The sequence below is a fragment of the Pleuronectes platessa genome, chromosome 19 (genome assembly GCF_947347685.1).
Source record: "Pleuronectes platessa chromosome 19, fPlePla1.1, whole genome shotgun sequence".
In the NCBI taxonomy this organism is placed as follows: Eukaryota; Metazoa; Chordata; class Actinopteri; order Pleuronectiformes; family Pleuronectidae; genus Pleuronectes; species Pleuronectes platessa.
The window spans coordinates 15,206,200-15,220,257 of record NC_070644.1 but is presented as its reverse complement, the minus strand read 5'-3'; the positions used below and the strand labels follow the sequence as shown (position 1 = coordinate 15,220,257).

At 41.4% G+C, this 14,058-nt stretch overlaps 2 protein-coding genes across 3 annotated transcripts; one reads left to right on the top strand and one right to left on the bottom strand.

Annotated features, from left to right (window-relative positions):
- Nucleotides 1-37: 37 nt before the first annotated feature.
- ak3 (adenylate kinase 3) lies at nt 38-4,970 on the top strand. The gene is made up of 5 exons (XM_053411918.1): nt 38-529; nt 2,160-2,279; nt 2,450-2,622; nt 3,210-3,328; nt 3,967-4,970. Exons 1-5 carry the CDS (start codon nt 379-381, stop codon nt 4,076-4,078), a joined length of 675 nt encoding a protein of 224 aa, XP_053267893.1. The 5' UTR covers nt 38-378; the 3' UTR covers nt 4,079-4,970.
- Nucleotides 4,971-5,102: 132 nt separating this feature from the next.
- Nucleotides 5,103-13,659, bottom strand: cdc37l1 (cell division cycle 37-like 1). Of its 2 annotated transcripts, XM_053411917.1 has the most exons (8): nt 13,269-13,657; nt 12,723-12,894; nt 11,677-11,976; nt 11,440-11,533; nt 11,007-11,122; nt 10,293-10,415; nt 9,898-10,065; nt 5,103-9,091 (listed from the first exon to the last, which is right to left on the bottom strand). In XM_053411917.1, exons 3-8 carry the CDS (start codon nt 11,944-11,946, stop codon nt 8,975-8,977), a joined length of 888 nt encoding a protein of 295 aa, XP_053267892.1. In that variant the 5' UTR covers nt 11,947-11,976; nt 12,723-12,894; nt 13,269-13,657; the 3' UTR covers nt 5,103-8,974. The 2 variants fall into 2 exon arrangements, with proteins under 2 accessions (XP_053267892.1, XP_053267891.1); XM_053411916.1 differs by lacking the exon at nt 12,723-12,894 and having other exon boundaries at nt 13,269-13,659.
- Nucleotides 13,660-14,058: the final 399 nt, after the last annotated feature.

Genomic DNA, 14,058 nt, shown 5'->3' with positions numbered 1-14,058 from the left:
TAAACCGTAAACTGGGACCAGGCCGGGAAGTTTGGCTCATTTCGGCTCTTTTTCACTGCGTGTGCGTCGTCAGAAGACTGTCTCCGCATCCTCGTCTCCCTGTGCTGCTTCATCATCTTCCTCCTCCTCGTTCTTTCTCCGCCTCCTCTTCCTCCTGTTTTTCTGCGGAGCTTACTGAAACACAAGTCAAGGTCCGCGGAGAGTTTAGCTCCGCTGAAGAAGACGCGCCCACTCTTGGTTACGCTGCGCATTTCTTGGGGGAGAAACGTGCTCGGACCCGGACTTGGCTGCGCATCCACAGGAGGAGGTGGTGCTGTGGGCTTTTATGGGAACTATACGGATATTCCTCTCGTAGCAATTCGATACGTCGTTCGTTGAATGATGGCTCTCCACAAGATTTTCCGGGCTGTCATCATGGGGCCTCCGGGATCGGGGAAAGGAACAGTGTCTGCGCGCATAACCAAAAGTTTCGTGCTGAAGCACCTCTCAAGTGGGGACATCCTGAGATGCAACGTCAACGCTCAAACTGGTGAGACGCGACTGACAAATAGCGAGACAGTGTTTTTATCATCTGGAACAACATCTGCACGTGTTTAACATGTTTTTAATAAATCAGCAGGCTGCAAGGATATTATCAAAAGGAGGCATTTCCTTCCCTCCCGCAGAGCACAACAAACTTATCACTGGGCTTAAACCCCAAGAAAGATTATCCTGAATTAAACTATACTTCACTCCAAAGTATTTTGTGTAGAATAATAACTGCTGTCTAAGTTTGTCTTCTGGACTACTGTGATAAGAGGTCCACTCCTTAAACGTTCATTTCTTATCTTTACCATAGAGGAATACGAGTAGAAAGGAAGCTGGCTTCTCTTCAGTCAAGGTCAAAATGGGTAGCATGTGCTAACGGAGCATTTTGCCTCGTGTTTGCACTGGATACAGTTGAGCCAACATTACCTGGTGCTTGGAATGAGGCCGTACTATCTCTCAAACTCAACTTGGAGGAAGATAAAAGGAAGGTGTAAGATAAGGAAAGCCTGTGCAACTTTGTTCCCTGAGAGGAGGAGCTACAGATGGAGACGTGTTACGGAGTACAACTACAGGACTGGTTAAACCGAGGAGTGTACTGCAGGGTTGAACTGAGGCTGTGGAAATACTCATTATTTATGAAATTATGCATTTCCCCTCCTCATGCCCATGTTGAAGTTTCATACTGCAAAGTGCCTGTGAACCGGTTAAACTGAAATCCTTATTGTGGCTGGCAGCTGAGCCGAGCCGCTCCACTGCAGCAGTCAGAGCACCTATTCTTGTAAAATTCCCCCCCAAACAGACCTTGGATCTGCAGCCGGGACCTTCCATTTCCTGAGACCTGTTCCACACCAACCACGTCTGTAGTAAAACCTCTTTTGGGTGTGAGCGCTGCAGATAAACTCTTATCTAATCTATCCAATAGATGAATCCATTTACTTGTAGACAAACTCTCCTAAAATATCTCTGAACCAATATTTGTTTGGCCAAAGCCCTGCAGCAATACCTATTGCTTTCTAGACACCTTGCTCTCGGTCATGCAACATTTTTAGCAAAAAAAGTCTCGAAAGAGCCCATTACATGCGTCCAGTGAATTTAGATGTGATTTTATAACGGGACGTTTGGGCCTGGGTGGAGGTATGAGATAAACACAGTGCCCTTCTAGGATTTATCATGTACAAAACACAAAATAAGCATAAACTTATTTAGCTGTATGTAGAGCAATGTTGTGTAACATCATGAATTCATTTCTGTGTAAAATTCTACTCAACTTCTTCATGTAAGTTTCCTAACCAAGTTTTATGGTCCGTTTTACCCTTTGCTCTGTTCCTTACTAGTGACATCAGAGTTGCACAGTCAATTCGTGTCTCAAGGCTTGTCAGGAAATGTCTTTCATTTGCTGGACTCAGACCAATTAAAGTGGAAGTAACAGGGAGAAAAAATCTCATGCCTTAAAATCCTTAACCTGCATTATCCCTTTAAAACTTTAAAAGCTTTGCAGTAAAACATGTCCCATTCTGTATCAGAGTACACATAAATGCCTCTGTTTGCTCCTGCAGCCTGAAGCAGCTAAACATTATTTCTGCAGGGTGATTAAAACAGCATTAATTTCTTCGCATGATTTTTTGTGACAGAGCTCGGCCTGTTGTTGAAGTCCTGCATTGATCAGGGTCAGCTCGTACCCGATGATGTCATGTCTCGTCTAATCCTGAGTGACCTGAGAGGCATGGGCCAGAGCAGTTGGCTGCTTGATGGTAAGTGCATCTAGTTGTTTGGAAAATCCTCCATATGGATGTTTATTTAGTTTACTGCTGTCAGGGCAACGTTCTCTTTGACCTAATTCACATCCCGGCACAGTAATCTATCATAGCCCTCATCTTCCTCTCCTATCCATTCCTCCATCTGTCTCTCTCTCGCTCTACAGGTTTCCCTCGCACGGTGTCCCAGGCGGAGACGCTGGACGACGCCTACAGTGTGGACACGGTCATCAACCTCAACGTTCCTTTCCAGACCATCAAACAGAGGCTGACCTCTCGCTGGACTCACCTTCCCAGCGGCAGAGTCTACAACATAGATTTCAATCCGCCTAAAGTCCCTGTAAATACATCCTCTCTATCTTCATAAATGTCTAACAGAATTTTGGATATTAACTCAAGGACTCGTACGCCCGAGCGGAACAGAGCCACCATTAATGTTTACTGTGTCTGTATTAGGTCATCATTAGCGTGATGGCCTGCTGCTCTGCTGGGTTGTGTTTACCCTCAAAAGAATACAATGGAAACACAGTGTTGTTTATCAAAGCCTGAAAATGCATAAAATCTAAAACGCACTGAGAAATCTTTTGACATTCTTCAGCTTCATTTTCCCCTCTGGCACCACTCTGTGTTTCCTGAGCAGTGTTTACATTCCCACATTCTGTGTCTCTGGGTTTGAGCTTGACGCGTCCTGCTCTTTGTTGCACAACAAGCACGTTCACATTCAGCAATTCTGTCTCAGCAGCTTCACTTCTCCTTTTTTCTCCTCTTCAAAACTCCTAATGTATGATATCGCTCGCTATTATTCTGCAGTTACAAAAGCATTAAAAACAACAACAACATATACAGTGTGTTACAGTGTGTTGTGCGTGGGTCATTTTGATGTAATTGTGTCACTAACAACATAATTTGTCCCTGTGTTATCTCCAGGGTTTGGATGACGTCACAGGAGAACCTCTTGTCCAGAGGGACGATGACACACCAGAGACAGTAACACGAAGACTGAAGTCCTATGAAACCCTGACAGAGCCTGTGTTAGAGTACTACAGGTAGGAAAGCACACACAAATTAAACCATTAACACTTTTTAAAAACAGTTTTAGATCACTAGGACTCTGCTCCCACAATAATTTATTTTGCATCCATCACAAGAAGAGGCAAGATGAGCTCCATATGATTTCTGAAAGAAGAGCAGTCCACATAAATATCTTAACATAGGTAAAAGGCTGCAGCCAATCGTATTAGGCCTTCTCCTCTCTGCATATACATTAATAAAATAAACCATTTGTTCACTAGAAACAACAAAACCTTGCAGGCAAAAGCACAAATACTGGACTTGAGAGGCTTTAGACCCAGTTTACAAGTACATGCGTCATCATTTCTATTTCTGGACCAATTAGGGCAGGAAAACATATTACTCTGTGTTCCCTAAAACCACAGGGATATATGCTCACCTAGTGTTCCACTTATTCTTATTTTTTCATAAAGTTTGAGGCCGTTAATCATTTAATGAAAGTGCATGAAACTTCAGAAGGATGGGGTGGAGGGTTTATTTTAACTTCAACACTATTCAGCATGTTTTATTTGTGGTACAGTGCATTTCATGGAGGTAATACTGGTAGATCTATAGTATCTGCAGGTTTTTCTGATGGTAAGAAAATGATTTTCCGTCTTTCTTTCCTCTCCAGGAGTAAAGGTGTGCTCGAGACCTTCTCTGGGACAGAAACCAACAAGATCTGGCCACATGTCGAGGAGTTCCTCAACAGAAAACTTCCCTCTGTCCATCGGGGAGCTGCTTAGAAAACCTGAAGAGAAAAGACCCAGAAAGTCTTAAAGTTAACGGCGGAGAAACACATCATCTGTGTGGTAATATAATCTGATGAGAGCAGTTCATGTCCGGTAGGAATGGACCAACTCCAGAGGTCGTTGGGAAAACTCCATGTTGCACTGTTTTCACAATGTGGCTGAAAGTGGTTCGACAGACTCTCAGGACAAAAAATCCTTCAAGCGTTAGTTGTTAGAATTCACCCAGATTGTATCTCTTCTATAATGTGCCTTTAATTAACACAGAAGACAAAGTCAATTGTCAAGATCCTTACAAGAGACATTGCAATATAATTATGGGGAACATTTGTCAATGTTAGTGTCTGTCCTGTGTGTGTGAAGATAAAATTCACTTTTATAACTTCTAACTTTCCTTAATACGACCGAAAGTTCTGTTCTTTGTTGAGAATATTGTAGACGGAACAAAGGTGTTTATATCTTCCTCATTGAGACTGTTTCTAATGCAGTGGGTAATTTGCCCTAAAAGGGAAATGTGCCATGCTCTTCTACAAATTCAATGCACTCAAGTGCCTTTAGCTGCTTTTGGACAACGTACCAGTGAATGTAGTTCAGAGTAAATACTATATCATGAATACAAGCTCAACTGACTATTTAAAATCATTTTATTTAACCTTTCAACCACCCAAAGTCTTAAATATCCTCTTATATAACCTGATCAAGCCTGTTTAATGTGACTTGAGGATTAAGAACCCTTATTGAAAAGTGACTGTTTAATCACAGTCCTGTTTCAATGCATTTTGGTCTAACTGCTTCACCGTGTTAAAAGCCACAGTAATGTTAACCTGCCTTGTTTCATGAATTGTACTGTAAACACTTGAATAAAGCACATCTCCTCTTCATAGCTCAACTCTCTTAACAACATGAGTATTTATCATGATTTACATTATTGGTCTGATGCTTATTTTGTATTAAGTGTAATATTGCAAACTAAAATGTTTAAATTAATGATTTTGAGGGTCAAAAGTATCGAAATCAAAGCCAAAGATCCATATATTTATTTATTTCACAGATTTTTCTTTCTTATCAAAACCTGGAGCCTACATTACCCACGATACAACTTGACAATCAGCTGAGACATGAAGTTATACAGCAATTTCAATTCCTCACGTTTTAAATGCCAGCTCCATTGAATTGTTTTTGCAGCAGGTCCACAAAGAACTGTAGCATTTGACAGCAAGATAAGAATATTTAGCACTGGTGGTTTTATATTTGAGTTTCTTACAGTGGAACAAGACGCCAAATCTCACTGCCGCCAGCTGTCAGTGAAGAAATGTTACACCGAGATTTTTTCTAAAAGCTTAGCGCCGACTGACAGAGATACAGATACCAAATTCACACCTTGTGCTGAGAAAGTCAAAACCACAGGATATACTGTAGAAAGACTCCAGAGACACTGGCCACAGGTTGAGTAAAGCAGTTTAAGCCCAACAGTTGTTTTGCATAGTTGACAAGTCAATGTGGACCATGTAGAAAGAAACAAAAAACATCAAAGTCCACTACAGCACATGGTTTTAACATCACTGCTCACGTTACCTGTTTGCGTTGACAGTATTTATAGTGCTTTTCACATGTTTCACTGCAGAATCAACGATGCATCACACAGAAGCTTATGATGAATTGTACTTCAATGCATCGGAAGTTATTCCTAATGTCGCAGTCTTGTAAAAATCGTATTGTATTTGCTATTTTGTCTTGTCAAATTAAGAGCAGGATTGTTGAAGGGAGACTTCCTTGGAAGCCTAATGAATGTGACAAAAGCTCCTGTGAACAAAATGAAGACAGTAAAAACACAAGGTAAAACTGAACAAAAATAACACAATTCAAACTACAAGCTTGTCAAAGCTTTACTTGTAAAATAAAAGATGTTCAGAGTTTCTGATTCAATTCTAGATGATTGGGAGCACAACAAAAATAAAAGACAAAAGTAAAAACTGCTTACTTTTAAAGTGCAGGACATTCAGATGCAGAGAGCTTCCTTCTGCACACAAATATACAGTAAAAGTCTCTCGGTGGAGAACACAGCCCTTTTTTTCCTCCCCTTCATACTCCAACCACACACACACTGAAAGCAGTCTGCACAGAGCACTTGGTACAATTGTGGTTGCGACTCTGTTTCGGATGCTGGGTAAAAGACAGCAAGCTGGTACAGAATATACAAGTAAGTTTTACTCTAGATAGAACATAACTGAACCACACAAATATAAATACATAAAGCCCACACCGACTTAGCAAAATAAAACAGAGAATTTGGCATGTTTTCTACAATATCTAGTGTAGTCAAGGTTAAATTAGATCACCTGTGCCTCAGCAGAAATATGAAAATAAGATGTGAAGGAAGTTCCACAGGAGAATTATTAAACTGATAAAGTATGTGACAAATGCAGTGCTCTCTTTACACCTTCCATTACCATGCCTCTGGCACACAGATAGTACCTGGATGTGAATCATTTATCATCACCTACAACTAAAATTAGGTTGATCTCGTTCCTGTCATGCTATGTATTTATGTGCATCAAAATCTGAACTTGTCATGTAATAAATGCTGGGTTATCATGTTGTATCAAACAAACTTTCCCTCTTCTAACAAAAGAGTGCAATGCTGTCTTAAGTGTAGTGTTTGAATTTGCCTTATAACCAGCAGCTAAGATAAATGACACATAACAATAAGAGCCAGAATAGCCAAGTGCACAACACCGATCCCTTTTAAATTACTGTATATTGTTTGTTAAATTGAAACTCCAATTATTTGCCAGTGGTGCTATATTCTGGTTCACAGTAGGAATACAATTGTGTTTATAGAGTGAAAAATACACAATTTAAATGTTTCCTACACACTTTCTAAATAAAATCTGAATGCCACAGATGCACGTTAATGGCAGATGTAAACAAGCTTTAAGTTGGATTACTGATTCACTTTATAATATCTTAAGCCTCTCCAGACAACACAAGAAGAATCTTAAACATTAAAACTCTGCATAAAACAAAGACTGCAAATTAGCAAAGAGTTCAGAGCAAACCATGCAAGGCCACACCATGTTGTAAGATAAACCATCAATTTAATTCACCGTAGGTGCTCTTGCCTCACTTTGAGCAACAAGTCCGGCTGCTCTTTGTCACTTTTCTGGCTAAAAATAAGGAACTGCCGCAGGTGTTGACAAAATAAAAGGTCTACGACAAGAACCAAGTAAAAGTTAAATGTGCAACATGTGATTTTCCTGTGGGAAGCGGGTGGTGGTGATGGGGCTTGTAAAGGCCTTTAGCAATACTTCTTCAGGACACTGGACGCTACAGGGAGTCGCTGTTGGAAAGTTGTGACGATAGTCCAGATGGGCCTGAGCTAGCTGGTTAGCATGCTAACTTCAGTGGGAGCTAGGTGGTGATACACACAGAAGCAAAGCAAGAGCTAACATGTCGGTGCTTTCCAACGTTCCAACAAGTTTGAAGGTTTGAATTTGCAGCTTTTCAGCTAATCTCGTCGGTGAACAGCAGTTAATGCTGACACTGGATATGTAGCAACAAACACTTACATGTAGCTGCTCTGAAACATTTACACTAAACATTATCATCTTCTGTTTTAAACAGAGTGACCTGTGCCACCCACACATACTGCATTTTAGATCCTCCTCCAACTGTGAGCCCGAGAGACCTTTGCGATTGTGTGCAACTCCTTAACATGCAGATCAGTTGGGATCCTGAACGAGCCAAAGCCATTGTGTGACCCACTCAAGAAGAGTTGATCTATAACTAACTGTACTTTCATTCTAGTATCTTAAATTGAAAAAGGCTGGGGAGGAAACATCCAGGTCACCACAACTGGAGCATCTTTACTGCCTGTTCATGTCAGAGATTCAGACATTAAATACATTCATACTGCAGATTAGCATGAGGTCTGCAAATTCAGCTGTAGTGAGCCACTTTAAAATAAAAAAATAAAAGTCCTGTGTAAAACAAATCCTTAAGACCCAAGTCTGTGGACGTAGTTGAAAACTGTTGTGGAACACTAATTAATCATGACGTCATCGTGTAATATTTGCTTTGTGCCAAGTGTCAGCTGCTTTCAGTTCTTTATGTGTTTGCTCATTGGCTTAGTCACGCATTACGCAGACTTTTTACTATCGTGTAAAATTGGTTTTAACGTCCGGTTCGACTGATTCAGACATTTGCTTTTAGCTTCTCTGGGAAATGTACAGGGTTGCAGTGCAGCTTAAAATCAGCTTTCATCTCTTACACACCACACACCCTTTGGCCTGGGTATAAAACTGCTGCTCCTCTCTGCCACCCACTCAACAGAGCAGATGCAGGTCAACCCATAGGTCAACACTGGCAGCTCTCCTCTGGGGCAAGTAACTGTGGTTTGACCGAGAAGTCGCCTAGATTTGTCACTACTTGCTGTTTTGACAAAGAAAATGCCAAGTGTGTTACAGAAACAATTCTCAGAAGCAGCCAATGAGGAAACTTCCAAAACTCAGCCGGCCAACCAATGGTGTGAATTGATCACAAACGTATTTAGATCCCTCACCCACAGATGATGCATTGGACCGTGGCCAGTCCAGCCAATAACCAGCTAGATGATGAGAGGGTTGTAAAACCAGTGTTATTGAGCAACGCATACGTTTAGCGGGCAAGGAACACTGCAAGAGCTAATAGCCAGACGCCTGGGATGTGCCAACAGGAAACCTGTCATCAGTAAAACGTTTTTTTCTGCACTGAAAATTAAATACTGATCATGTCTCTGTTAACTCCTGCTCTGTATTGCTGTTTACGAGCCTGCTCTGCTGTCGAAGGAGGGCTTAAAACTCTTGTTCCTGGACAAGGAGACGATGGAGATGGAAGAAAAGCTGGAGCCAAACACTAGGAGGTCTCCATCATGCGTATGTCCTCTGTTTCTGTGGCGTCATCCTTTGTCCACTTTCCTGTGCTTGTCCACAGCCCTGCCTTTAAACAACGCTTCATTGGGTACTCTGCCACCTGGTGGAGGGAGACAAGGGGAAGAGGGTTCAACTGAGAGTCAACCAATGACAGGTGAAGCCGTGCAAATATCAAAAATCACAAGTAGTTCAAAATAAACAGAGCTAGGGTAACAGACTCTGGCGGATTAACATACTGCTGCCAGGTTATAGAGGATTATAATAGTGATGTAACAGCACTCTGACTCTCAAACATTTCAAATCTGAGCTGAAATTCTGATTTAAAAAAAAAAAGCTCTGTGCTAGATTTTAATCACGATCTAGAGCAAATCAGTGAGGGCACAACCTTGTTTTTTATTTTAAAAGAAAAGCTACTGGTGTGCATGTTCTCCTCTGATCCCTCATCAGGGGTTTCGACTTCGAGCTGCAGTGAAGAGAGACGCTGCAAAAAGAAAAACTCCAAAAGCAAAACCAGCTTCAAGCTTGATCGCATTCCTCTGTGGGAGGAGAGGAGGAGTTTTTCCACTTTCTCTTTTCTCTGCCGAGTAGATGTTTGGCAACTTGACAGACTGAGGGGCCAACAGAAGGGGGAGGGCCTAATTCTCTCCTTCTTGCAAAGTACAGATTAGAAAAGCCTGTGGAATACTGTATGCCATTTGGTCACTTTCACACTAGACTTCATCTAAACCTTTAAATCCTTGCCCTAAAATAAAGAATCTCTCATGTTTAGAATTAGTTTAAGGGTAAGGAGACACCGCTGTTCTTGATGTTCCATTGTTTGTATTAAGAAAAGTATATCCAAGAAGAATACAGTAACTTCTGTAACCTGTGTTTCAGTAGCAAGGGTGAAAAGTGATGAACACTTACTGGAGAGTCCAAGGAGTCTTTGGGGTCAAGTCTGCAGTTTGTGCCACTGCTCTGTAGTTCACTGTTGTTCGGGGTATCACCTCTATAATTCACTGCATATTCTTTAACTCTGTGTTTGCAGGCCTCGAGCTCTGTATGGAAGACTTCTAAGTAAACCTCTTGTCCTTCCTGTAAAGCATTAAAGACAACAATATTCAGAGAACAACATATGTTGCCTCCCCGTTTCCATTCCAGAAACAACTGAATTTACATGTAAGGCATTTTTTAGCTATTTTCTTTTGTGGCCTTCTAAATTAACCGCTGATCTATTATGTCTCATGTCCCAACAACAAAAGTATGAAAGCCTAAGGTAGGCCCACAAGTAGAGGTAGGTATTATCTTATCTTGCAGCTCACTTTGGCTTTGTGGAAGAACTGCCTGAAGCAGCCTCTGGGATCCTGCTGAGAGTTCAGGGCCATCTCCAGGATGAACTGCATGACGACAGCTTGGTGCGCCACCTGCTCCATCAGCGCCTCCTTCTGCAGGAGCGTGAACAAAACAACTGACTTCACTTAGCCTGTTTGTCCTAACAGGTCACCCCTTCAAAGCACTCAAATCGTTGAGTCATGTTTCAATTAATTTGTGTAAAGTCTAGACTTCAGCATTCATTATGACACTGCATTGTCTTAAAATGAACATGTGACTAGCTAAATCAGTCTAGCACATCAATCCTGAAATAAATCCTCTATTCATGAAGGTTATTATACTTTTTTTTATAACTTTTTCGGCTGAAATTATGTTAAAGATGTGCCGATTCAACTATGTGTTCATTTTGAAGTATTTACAGTCTGATGCTATTAAAATATATAGAATTATGTTCACAAATGTGCCAATTATTGTGTATTTGAATCAATCATCTAATCAATCAATGAGGATAAGCTTAATAACTGATTCACGTCTCTGTAGAACACATTGCAGTTTATAACAAAACTCTTGAACTCACATCCTTGATCATAATATATAAACAATGGTGACTGGTTATCAGGATAAATTAATCATTTGCTTAGGTCTTGTGACAGTGTTGTTAAAGAGTGGTTGATGATAAAAATACAATCTCATCTGTACATTACCCCTTCTTGCTGTAGTCTCATGCACCACAGTATTAAATAGTTGGCTGTTTCCTCACAGATGAGCTGAGGCATGTGTGCAAGGAATCGCTGACTGTCGTCCCATCTCCTCAACATTCCTGCAAATGTAAAGAAAGCTTATTAGTTTGTTATATGACGACTTAAAAAAGGTCTTTGAAACAGTTAAATTACTGATGAAAAAAACACTTTTATATAAGGCCCAAAATATTGTCCTGTTCATTCAATGTGCATCTGAAAACTATACATCATCTCCTTCAGTGAAGCTGGAGGACAAATCCTGTCTTAACTTGTAAGAATCTAAAAGCCACAGGTTGAGTCTGAAATGACAGAATGTTATTAAACTGAAAACAATGTAGTCACAGGATTTTCAACCATTTATCTGCAGGCAAACCATCTGATTTTGTGTGGGACTTACCAAAATGCCGGAGCTCATTCTCATACGTTTGGAGAAACGTATTGCATTTGTCCTGGTCCATTTCAACAGGCTGAATTTGGGCATTAATTATACTCTGTAAGAGAGAGAAGTCATAACTGAGATTAAAACGTTACTACATGGCGAGTAGACAGTCGTTCACCCACAGGAAAATGTGAAAATGTTAAATCACAACGGCAAAATGGATCTCTCGCCTTTAATTCTAACATTGAATGCTACCTTATCAAATACATCCCAACTTCCGACAGCTCCGAGCACAGGACTGCGGCTTGGTTCTTGACCTCCCAGCATGCTCTCCTTGCGGCGCCACTCCTCCTCCGTGTGTGTGAGCTCTGTGGGACAGGCCAGTGTCCGAGCACGCTCCTGCTCCAGGGACTCTGAGCTGTGGACCCCAAGAGAACACAGCTGTTCCTGCGCCTCAGCCAGTCTCCAGCTGGAGACAATTGAGGCCTTAACACAGCGCTGCTGGCTCTGGCACAGAGACGCCATTGGACAGTCACAAAGCTGTGATGATGGTGTCTAGTGTGAGGTTAATGGAATTCAAAAGAGAAAAGGAACACATCGTCAGTGACTCAATCAGATTAGTTAAGTTAGTTAAATCTCTATAAACTGATTCGTAAGTAGCTAGTTGTTAATTAAGATTAATCTAATTGTTGACTGGACCTAAAAACAGCTACACAAAGTATCGTTTATATTTTTTGTGGAGAAAAATCCTATTTGTGTTATAAAATAAACGACAGAATTTAAATAGTGTTCGCTGATTTGAAGTATTAATTATTGCCCCCAAAGGCTAATTCATTGTTAGACTACAGTGGATGGGATTTAGTTAGTTAATATTGCCCATGCGTTGTATGAGCAGATTTGAGAAAAGGGTGCTGAATGAAAAAAGATGTCTCAGACTTCAGACAAATTTGCTGATGCACACACACATTCCTGTGGTTGTGCAGGATTCCTATTTCAAATGCATCAGTCTGCACGGTTTTAAAGAAATATGCAAAAGGATCCAAGTTAAAAAGCTTCTTCCTTCAGAGGAGAGATGGATTATACCTCATTGGTTTCTCATCAACAGGGAGCCCAACTATAAATGTTCTTATCAATCCCAGTTTTTCCACAGATTTCTCATAGATCTTCATAGTGAACAGATGACAGCAACAAACTGTGGCTGAATCAAACACTAAGGCCAATTGGCTTTCAAGCCTTCATCGCCACAACCATGTTCTATTTAGGAACAGGGTGGAGAGAGAGTCTATAAATAAAAATCAAACCTGTCCGTGGCTTCATGGTTACCCAAACAGCCAAAGGCCTTATCTGGTCCCCAGCAGCAAACACAGTCAGCTGTCATCAGTGTCAGGGACTGAACGCAGGACCTGAGGGACTGATCTCACCAACCAGCCCAGACAGGGATGATCTCTTTCCACAGCTGATTTAAGCAGTGGCCTGCCAACATGGAGACATTGCCTGTGATCCGTTCACCTCATGGCAACGTGGTTAAACTGAATATAAACGGATCAGTGTTTTTAGCAGGTTAGCATTGACTCAAGCATGAAAGCTGATGTTTGCCAACCACACAACAAGCTGTCTATTAATAACGCCACTTTAAAGTGATAGAAACTGGGCAGCAGAACATAAACAAGACGCTAATGTAAACCAAGCAGTTGCCCACACGTTGCTACCAATTGTCAACATGGGTACTTCAGCACAAACACACTGCAAAGATCCCCCAAAAGGGTTAGCTAGCTAGCATGTTTTTAAACCCGTTAACTCGCCGCTGGAATGAGACACACGTCTCCCACCAACACAGACTACATTACCTGCTGGTGGTGGTAAACACCCCCGTGGTCCCTGGCTGCTGAAGCTGGGTCACCGCCGGACTCCTCAACGGGGTAAAACGAGGCTCCGGTGCCCCGCCACTCCATCCCTGCTTCTCTGCTAGCCGCTAGCCCCGCCGTTGGACGCGTTAGCTAGCAGATGCTAGCTGAGGCTTGGAGGGGATCAGAAGCAGAGCTGCTTTCTGCGCTGGGCGGTCAGCCACGTTTTATACGGGAGGTCAGCGGGTCCGGCTGGGGAAGGAGAGGGAGAAGGAGGAGAAGGAGCAGGAGCAGGAGAAGCACCGGAGCAGCTCTAGTAAATAAAAACGTTAGCTCCTCAAACAACAACAATAGCCACAACTACACTGACTCCTGCTGGGACAGCTCGTTTATTTTTAATAAGTGACCCACAGGGCACGTGGTAAACAAGTTTGACCCACTTGACAAAGTTATTTCAAATGAATGTATTATTATTATTATTATTGTAACTTGTATTATTATTATTATTATTATTATTATTATTATTATTATTATTATTACACAGTACGTGGTATTACTTGAGTTAACATTAGACTCAGTCCAACCTGGGCAGCATCGGATGTAAAATGATCAAAACATGCACTGTAGAGTATAACTTAATACATTTAAAAGGACCACCATTAAATAAACGTTTGCAAATGATTAAACAAACAACTAAATACATAAATATCGCTGAGGACCGAATGGTTTGTTGTTGCTCGCTGTAAATAATTAAAATGTTTTACAAAGGCTATTACATACACTTTTATTTCAT

Coding starts and splice junctions, on each gene's coding strand:
- ak3 (XM_053411918.1), top strand. CDS start 379: ATGATGGCTCTCCACAAGATTTTCCGGGCTGTCATCATGGGGCCTCCG. Junction 530..2,159: donor CAACGTCAACGCTCAAACTG/GTGAGACGCGAC, acceptor TTTTTGTGACAG/AGCTCGGCCTGTTGTTGAAG. Junction 2,280..2,449: donor GAGCAGTTGGCTGCTTGATG/GTAAGTGCATCT, acceptor CTCGCTCTACAG/GTTTCCCTCGCACGGTGTCC.
- cdc37l1 (XM_053411916.1), bottom strand. CDS start 13,373: ATGGAGTGGCGGGGCACCGGAGCCTCGTTTTACCCCGTTGAGGAGTCC. Junction 11,534..11,676: donor GTTGGGATGTATTTGATAAG/GTAGCATTCAAT, acceptor TCTCTCTTACAG/AGTATAATTAATGCCCAAAT. Junction 10,416..11,006: donor TGAGACTACAGCAAGAAGGG/GTAATGTACAGA, acceptor ACGCTCCTGCAG/AAGGAGGCGCTGATGGAGCA.